The following is an 8,476-nucleotide window of genomic DNA, read 5'->3' on the forward strand; positions in this document are numbered from 1 at the left end:
TTCAATCTATGACAAAATATGTACCGTCACAGAAGTGAATCCATTCTATGACAAAATATTTTCGTCATGGATGTACATTGCTTTCGTCATAACATGCTGTCCCGTTAGCCTAACAGACGGCGTTTGCCACGCTGGCAGCTGACATGTCTGCTGACGTGGAGCCCGACATGTGTCACGCTGACGTGGCACCTAACACGATTCATGCTGACGTGGCAAACGACATGTGTCGTGCTGACATGGCCACTTGCTGACGTGGCGTGTGACACGTGTCGGCTTTGTTGGCTGCCACATGTCATTTTAAATGGGGTCACATGGCATCGTGTGATTTGTTCTCGTTTTCGTCACAGATCATATTATGCGATCGTCACAGAATATAAAATAAAATCATCATAGAAGTGAACTCTTCATCATAGGAATGAAACATGCATTTTTTTAATAACATTGAAATGACTAAAAGATTCCACAAAGTGGCAACATAAGTTATTGCATAACTCACTTAACATCAGTACTTGACTCACAACTAACTTGACATCAGTAGCAAGATAACTAGGGACATCAGTACTTGACTCCCAACTCAACCAAATTCACAATAACACTACTAAACTAGGGCCACAGGCAACCACTAGCAACACCACTGTCATTTCTGTTCAGTGAAGATCACAACAATTTGCCACTAAGATCACAGCAAAATCATGTGCAGGTACTTGTAGAGAAAGCTTCAGACCTTATTGTTGCTGCTACCCAAGTTGAGAAAGTAGTACCTGTACAGAATAGAAGTATAATCAATAGTGATAGATTGGAACAAACATTGATTTGAAATGAATAAATTGCAACATGTCTTTTTTTATAACACGGTTTACATCAAATCTGAGTCACATAGACAGTTGAGCGTAGCTTAAAGCTTCTGCTCCTGGAACTGTGTGAGGTTGCTTTCTGCTACTGTTCGAAGGTTAGCATCTCAAGATTGAGCATCTAGTAGAACCTGAGTCATATCCATGGTTGTATCCTGCATAAAAAATAACAGTTTTTCAGTCAGCAAGGAATCACAGAAAATCAACAAGCAACATAATACATCAGTAGTGCATATTACTAAAGGTCAGTCACACAGACAGTTGAGCGTAGCTTAAAGCACTGTATGCAAATTTTTCATCCATATTAAAGCACATATATCCATAATATTTGCTTAGCCTCATCAACAATCCAAGATTATCACTAAACAGCTAAGGTCCGGTTTGGATCCCTCCAGTTTTTAAGAATCTGGGTTTTTGAAAATTGGGTAGGATGCAAACAGGCTAGTTTTTGCCCAGTTTCTTGTGTCAATTTTTGTTAGATTCTTAAAAATCAAGAAGCTGTTGATACCCAGCTTTTGCCACTTTCTTGTGACCTTGTGAGCAATAAATGAAGCCAGATTCAACTAGGGGATCCAAATACCCCACCAGTTTTTGCTCAGGATCTAGATTTTAGAAACTAGAGGCAAAAACTGGTTTTTAAGAATCTGAAACTCATTCAGACAAGCCCTAAATCAACCAATGTATCTGTGCGACCATTCAAAGCTAAAGAACATACTCAAAGAAGCCATACATCATACAGTACCATTAATCTGAAGCATGCAAGATTTAGCTCACTATAATAATTTCATCACATTCTGGCGCAGCTTCAGGCCGAGCTCCCAGGGTACCTGGTCAGCGTGGGGGAGTTGATCATGTTTTTGTTCGCTGAGTTGCTGATACAGCTAGCCTTGGAACCGTCGATAGCGTTGATTGCTTAGCATGAAACATTTTTAAAACAAGGTTGAGATTTATATTTTTAGGGGAATAAACAACACTATAATCTGCAGAGAAAAAAAGAAAATCATAATCACAAGGTAAATCTACCACAACTGCACATTCACCAGGTAACAAATCTAAAGAAATAAATATAACTAAACACTGCAGTTCAATGGTTGATTTCTTACCATAAAACATTCAAAAACAGGGTTCAGATTTATAGGGGAATAAAACAGGGCAATAAACTAAAAAATATATCTTATAATCAACAGGCAAATCTACTACAATTGCACGCATACCACGTTACAAATTAGAAGAAATAAATCTTTGACTAACTAAACACTAACGTCCAAGCACAAATAGGGAAGGAGAAGTAGCCATAGTCATCCTTACCTGGTGGATGAGCTTTGTGCAGTAGGAGAGAAGGGGAACGAGGGATGACCCTGTGCAGCCGCTACGGCCGCGGAACCCTGGGTGACTAGCCGCGAGGACGCGGTGGTGGCCTTTGTCGTCCGCGTCACCTGCACCAAGGCGGCTAGCGCCGCCCTTGCGCCAGGGTCCAGCCGATCCAAGATGGCCGGTGACACAGAGGACGGAACCCTAGGTCGGCGATGCTGCTGCAGAGTTTGCCGGACATCCAGGTTGAGGCGCCGTTCCGGGAGAGGCCGCAGAGAGGGAGAGGGAGAGGGAGAGGGAGAGGGAGGAAGTGGAGGAGGAGATGCAGGAGGAGGACGCCGGTGCACCGCCTGCGCAGGGCCGTCGATCTGGTCGCCGCCGCCTAGGCAGAGACGAGCGCCAAGCGATGCAGGAGAGGGCGCCGTGGCCCTACCGTGTAGATCAGGTGTAGAAGACCTGGGGTCGGTGGCCAGCGTTGAACCTGAGGGAGGAAGATCTGGGGGCAGAGCACTTGGGGGCGGTGGTCATCCAAGGAGGTGAGGTGGCTGCTGGTGGTAGGCAACGGATGTGGAGATGGGACAGCAGATCGATCTGGAGATGGGAGTTTGCAAGGGGGAGGGGCACTCATATCTGGAGGATAGGTTTAGGTGGTTTTGCGTTTTTTTTAAAAAAAATTACACTATCTTTTGTATTCCACACCACGCCAATGCAGGACATCAAAAGTGAAATCCATGTGCGGGACTTATTTTTCTATGCGTACCTAAATTTCAATGTATCTGTAAAATAAAAAACAACAGAATAATTAAAAATTTTCTATTGTTTAATTAATGCACTCGTTAGCACTATGACTAAGCAAAAAAAATATTAGTTGAGCCCACTTCGAGTATTAAGAAATACTCTCTAGTCTGATTGGAACCAATGGGAAAATCTTAATCTCGATTTTTCTTGTTTTTTTCTTTTCTTTTGCTTGTAGAAAGGTATTAAATTCTAAGATATCAAAAATGATTTTAAATGAAAATATGGTCAACAACAAAGTAGTAGAGCTCGTCAACATCTACAACTTTGATTTTGGTGGCGGTGCGATTTGGAAGGAGGGAGGAGACGGGCACGATTTGAGTGCAGATTGAGGCAAATTGGGAGGAAGAGTGGTGCGGTCAGCAGGAGTAACAGGATGTAGGTTGGGCACGCTCGTGGACTAGGTGGGACCCACTTTTTTTGCGTCAGATGGAGTGACGCTGTGCAGGGTTTTAACGTCAGATATTACGATGTTAAATATAGATATCTATCGCGTCAGACAGTGAATCAGTAAATATAGATTTAGCGTCATTTTATACTAAAGTATACCATATTATATATTCACTGTGTAGATCTACTCATCAGAAGTCCAACAAAATTGAAAGTTTCATTTTATGATTTTTCTATGATTTAATATAATTTTTCAAAGATTTATCGGAAATAAATAAAAAAGAAAAAGACAAAACCACCATGCAAAACCACTCTAGGGGGTTATTGGACCGGTTTTGAAAGTTCAGGGAGTAGAATATCCGATTTTATAGTTCGGGGGGTGAAGTAGTCCACCCTTGATAGTTTGGGGGGTTATGTAGACTTTTTCCAATAAACAAACATGTGTCATAGAAACAAAAAAGCTTCATTGGTCTGGTGGTAAAGGTAGCACCCTCTAAATCAACAAGTTGCAGGTTCAAACCTCCTTGTGGAAGATTTTTTAATTTTTTTGAGAAATAAAAAAGGGAGTTCGGTTTAATAACTAAACAAATAAAGCAACATACAAGACTATAGCACAAACGATGACGATTGAGTAGTCTGGTGGTAACTCACCTGTTCTTGCAGCAATAGGTTGTGGGGTCCAAGCTCCCATGGAGCGTGTTTTTTTGCCAAATAAAATAAAAACCATCCGCACAGCAGATTGAGCCTCGCATGGCCACATCGGACGTGGGGCCCGCTAGCAGGACCACGCCACCACGTCAGCGAGGCAGGGACCACTGGTGGAATCCTGTCGCCACGTCAACAGGGTGGGACCACGGCGTCACGTTATGATGGTGGGACCCGTCGGTAGGGACCCACTTGTGGGACCATGACGACACGTCAACAACGTGGGACCAACAGGTGCCACCATGGTGCCACGTCATGCCCATGGGACCCACTATTGCCAACAGTCTGACGATTTAGTTATGATGATCAATGACGTTGTTTCCATTTTCGTCACTGTTCTTCGTGCCAAAGCTCCGCCACTTGTCAACCATGACGAAGCTACTAATTTCGTCATCGAATGACCTAAATCTGTGACGAAAATAGTAAGCGTCATTAGTGTCATTGATGAACACATTTCTAGTACTCGTTTCATCAGACTAGTATAGTGCCCTTGTGTTGCTACGGTTTTATTCTAGGGATATACTTAATAAAAACAACGATATATTTTTCATAGTTTATAGTCTCAGACAATTGCATATGATAATTAATATAATCCAAAATACACTCACGAATAAGAAAAGGAACAATAAAACCATGTCTCATATATTTGGTTGAACCGTACCAGAGGCCACCAAATCCCATCTCATAACACAAATCAAGTCTACCACAGGCAACTCCACACATGTTTAACGCCAATGAGCCACACATCTGTATGGATCGAATCTAGAAAAAAAGGAACTGCACTTAAGCATATTGATATGTTAAACTGTATTTATATTCGAGGCAACTGATGTTACTTCACAAAATTTACCTTGTATAGTAGCTTGTTGATTCTGTTGGTTGTATCATCCAAAGTGGCCTTGTCTCTTTTGGTTCCAACCTGATCAATCAGTATAATTATCAGTTCAGTATTTCCAGTAGGTTCTTTTGAGTAAGAGGTTCTAAGATGTAAATTGCCATCCAATCAAGAAGATGTAGTACATGTAGTTACACAAGAGCATTTGCCATTCAAACCAAAAATCAAGTCACAGCTATCAAGGTATTCAAGAATGTCAGGAGACGAAATAAAAGGATCATACAAGAGGTCCTAGGATGTACATTGTCATCCACAGTTTAGAAGATGCATTACATGGGAGCACTGCCCTCCAAACCAAAATCAAGTAACAGCTATCAAAATAGAGTCTATCGTGATGATATGGCAATAGAACCTGTAAACAAACACCGCTATAAGTGGAACATATATTTTTAAAAAGACTTTATATAACATATATCTTACAGTGCTGCATTCTTTAATATCGTGGCACATGTCAGGCCACGGTCCAAGCAATTAATATCGTGGCACATGTCATTCTTTAATATCTGCATGCATCCATCCACTATCTGGTTAATAAAAATTAATTATAAAAAGAGAGCAATGATAATTCCATTGATAGTTGACTTTATTCATTGTATGAATGGTTTAAACTATCATTGTATGCGTGTGCATCTCCAAAGAAAAAGAATGAAAAAAACAACATTAAGTCAGATTGACCCATTCCACGCTTAACATTCTAACAGGTTTATAATTATCTTTTCTAAATGCCAGCTCTGGTGGTAGCTTTAAAAGGTAAAAGGCTGCAAATATGGCTATCTTTGCATGAAATCGGTATAGAGCTAAGAAAATCTCAAACAAAGATTCATCCATAGGAAAATATATTTTTAGTTAGAAGGATCATTCTCTCGTGCTACGAAATGTACTAACATTTCTGCTGCTACCTTTAGTAAAGCCTTCTTAATGGCTAGTTCCTCTGCAACCAAACACAACCAAGGAGCAGTATGTAGTGAGTAGATGATATTCGATATTTGACAAGCATATAAGTTTTATAGGAGAAAACATTAACTCACTAATCCTGGTGTCATGAACAAAAGAAAAGCAATAATACTTGTCATTTTGTATATGCCTTCATCTCTCTATGAGATTCGTTTACTGCAGCAACAAATTAGCTTGTGAACTTTTGGAAAGAAAAAGACGAACAAAGTTGATCTGCATGGTTCTGAAAGAAATTTCTCACCTCACATCTGCTAAAGGAAGAGGCAGCAGGGTTGGTGTGCACATATCATCAGCCTTCTTCCACAACCAAAATCAAAACAAGCTATTGACAACTTACAAGCCTTGAAATGAAGATCATACAGCAGGGTTGATCTACATGGTGCCAAAATCTCATAGCACATGTACAACAGATTGCCCAGGTTCTCGATCTTGCTCTCATCAATTCCCAGCTTATGAACCATAATCTGTAGTAATGATGACAAACACAAAAAGGCGTAGGTATTCAGTTACTCAAAGTTCAGAGAGTAATATCAATGTGGTCATAAATTTTATAGATAATGAATCCACAAGATTCGATCATCTAAATGATAAGCACATAATGGCTGCTCTGACTATGAGATATTTTTCCTCATCACCACCCATTAACCTGACAAATAAAACATGTACTTTAGCTAAACACTTTTATAGCAACAACGTGTTTTCAATTTTAAGAAAAAACCTGCAAATGGAATAGCAAGTGTTCAATTGGAGGACAAACTCACTTGCCCATGATGATTTTTGAGCCCCCTATCCTCCATCCTGCAATTCCCATCTATCAACAACGACTTGAGTGCACCTGGGAACAAAGAACAATCTGAATCTAGATGGCTTGATGTAAAGGCTTAGCCAAATATATAAATTCAAAGAGCATCACAGAATTTTAAAATATTGTACAAATCCTACCTGTCTAGTCCTTTGCAATAAAGAAGAATTTGACCATCTTCATCCTGTAGAATTACAGTAATTCTCTTTCTTTTGCTATTGGATTCCAACAAATTGGAAATCTTGAACTCCCTGAAATCATACTCAAGCATTATTAAGACAAAATAATAACAATAAGGAAAAAATAAAATAAAAAACTTAACGTTGAGTAATAATCAGGAGACATACGGCCATGCTGTCCTTGGGCTTGTAGTAGGCGAGCAGCCTGCTCTGGAGCATGAAGTGGCATGTGTGGAAGAAGAGCCTACCGATCTTCTAACGACTGTAGCACACCATCCAATCCTCATGGGTGCACGGCGGCAATGGAGAGCTCAGCGCTAGCCACCACCTTGGACAGCTTGCCGCTCCTGGCGATGGTCAAGACGTCCTTCCTGGAGATGGCTGTGACTGACTTGGGGAGCTCGCTGCTCTTGGTCGCCCTTGCCGCAGCAGCCTCCCGCATCGACGCGTCCTCGCCCGGTGGTGGCCCCGCCCAGCCGCGCAGCTTCGCCTCGCTGTGACGCGCCTCATCGGCCTTGCCGCGTCCGCATCTTGTGAGGCTGTGACGCCTCTGTCGCGGCCTCGCCTTGCCCGGCGGCTATCCGGGCGGCCTTGACAGCTCCCCTGCGCTTGCTCCTCCAGCGGCAGGAAAGGGGTGGCGGTGGCCGGCGGCGTGCGTCCTCGCCCGACGGGCAGCAGCCCACGCCCCCACCGCGCGGCCTCACCAGCCTTGCGACGTCCCCGCCCTATGACGCCTTTGCCGCGGCCTCGCCTTTGCCCAGCGTCGGTCCGCATGGTTTGAACGGCTCCCCTGCGCTTGCTCCTCCAGCATCAAGTAGGAGGGGCGACATGAGGAAGAAATCGAGGAGTCGCCCTGGTGATCTTGAGTGGGGGAGAGATCGAGGAGGAGTCACGGCTCACGATGTTGGGGAGAGATCGAGGAGTCGTGGTGTCTGGGAGAGGAAGAGGAGGCCGCTGGGCGAGGAGTCGTCACGGGCTCACGGGGTGAGTGATGAGTTTGATCCGAGCGTTTATAACCGTTGGATGTGATTGAGTTAGAGGAACGAGAGATTATAGTTAATCTTGTCCTTTAATTTTAAAAGATAGATCTTTGTGGGTGCAATTTTCTGGGTGTACTTAGTGTAGCTTCTGACTGTAGTAGTAGGTTATGGGGTGCGGGGTAGTTTTCTGTGTGGCTTTAGGAAAGTTTAAAGTGGTGTATTATATAGTAGTGGAGATACGAACTCTCGTGTGCTCGCCGTCCCCTAGGCTCGTACCCGTTGTAGGCTTGTAGCTCGCTGAAAGATCGACCCATCTTCAAAAGCACGACGATTAGTTTGTCCAGCGGCGGAGGACACCTCACCGACAGCCACGCTCTCAACAGGTTCGCCTGGCCATGCTCCGATCCGTGCCTTGCCAGTGGCCACGCCAAGGCCGTTCCACCCGGCCCCCTTTCGCCAAACCACAGCTGCTCCGCCAAGTCGAGCTCCTCCTCCCTTCGTTCGGAGCTGCTTAGCGGCAGTGGCGAAGCCATATATGTTAATTAGAGAGTGCAAATATATCTTAATTAAAAATTATAAAAATAGTGATTAAATTCAAAATTTTACCATATATA

At 43.1% G+C, this 8,476-nt stretch overlaps 1 protein-coding gene across 50 annotated transcripts; it reads right to left on the reverse strand.

The window, feature by feature from the left end:
• On the reverse strand, window positions 411-7,874 carry LOC8059218. 50 transcript variants are annotated; one of them, XR_002452216.1, is made up of 14 exons: window positions 7,051-7,873; window positions 6,844-6,954; window positions 6,663-6,736; window positions 6,239-6,547; window positions 6,143-6,149; window positions 5,976-6,057; window positions 5,847-5,878; window positions 5,368-5,450; window positions 4,903-5,299; window positions 4,714-4,814; window positions 3,999-4,460; window positions 1,594-1,831; window positions 861-1,006; window positions 411-761 (listed from the first exon to the last, which is right to left on the reverse strand). XR_002452216.1 is itself a non-coding variant. In XM_002454811.2 (5 exons), exons 1-5 carry the CDS (start codon window positions 7,167-7,169, stop codon window positions 4,778-4,780), a joined length of 402 nt encoding a protein of 133 aa, XP_002454856.2. In that variant the 5' UTR covers window positions 7,170-7,874; the 3' UTR covers window positions 4,573-4,777. The 50 variants fall into 50 exon arrangements, 1 of the variants encoding a protein (XP_002454856.2); XR_002452218.1 differs by having other exon boundaries at window positions 5,368-5,471; XR_002452217.1 differs by having other exon boundaries at window positions 6,143-6,152.

The sequence above is a fragment of the Sorghum bicolor genome, chromosome 4 (genome assembly GCF_000003195.3).
Source record: "Sorghum bicolor cultivar BTx623 chromosome 4, Sorghum_bicolor_NCBIv3, whole genome shotgun sequence".
NCBI classification, from domain to species: domain Eukaryota; kingdom Viridiplantae; phylum Streptophyta; class Magnoliopsida; order Poales; family Poaceae; genus Sorghum; species Sorghum bicolor.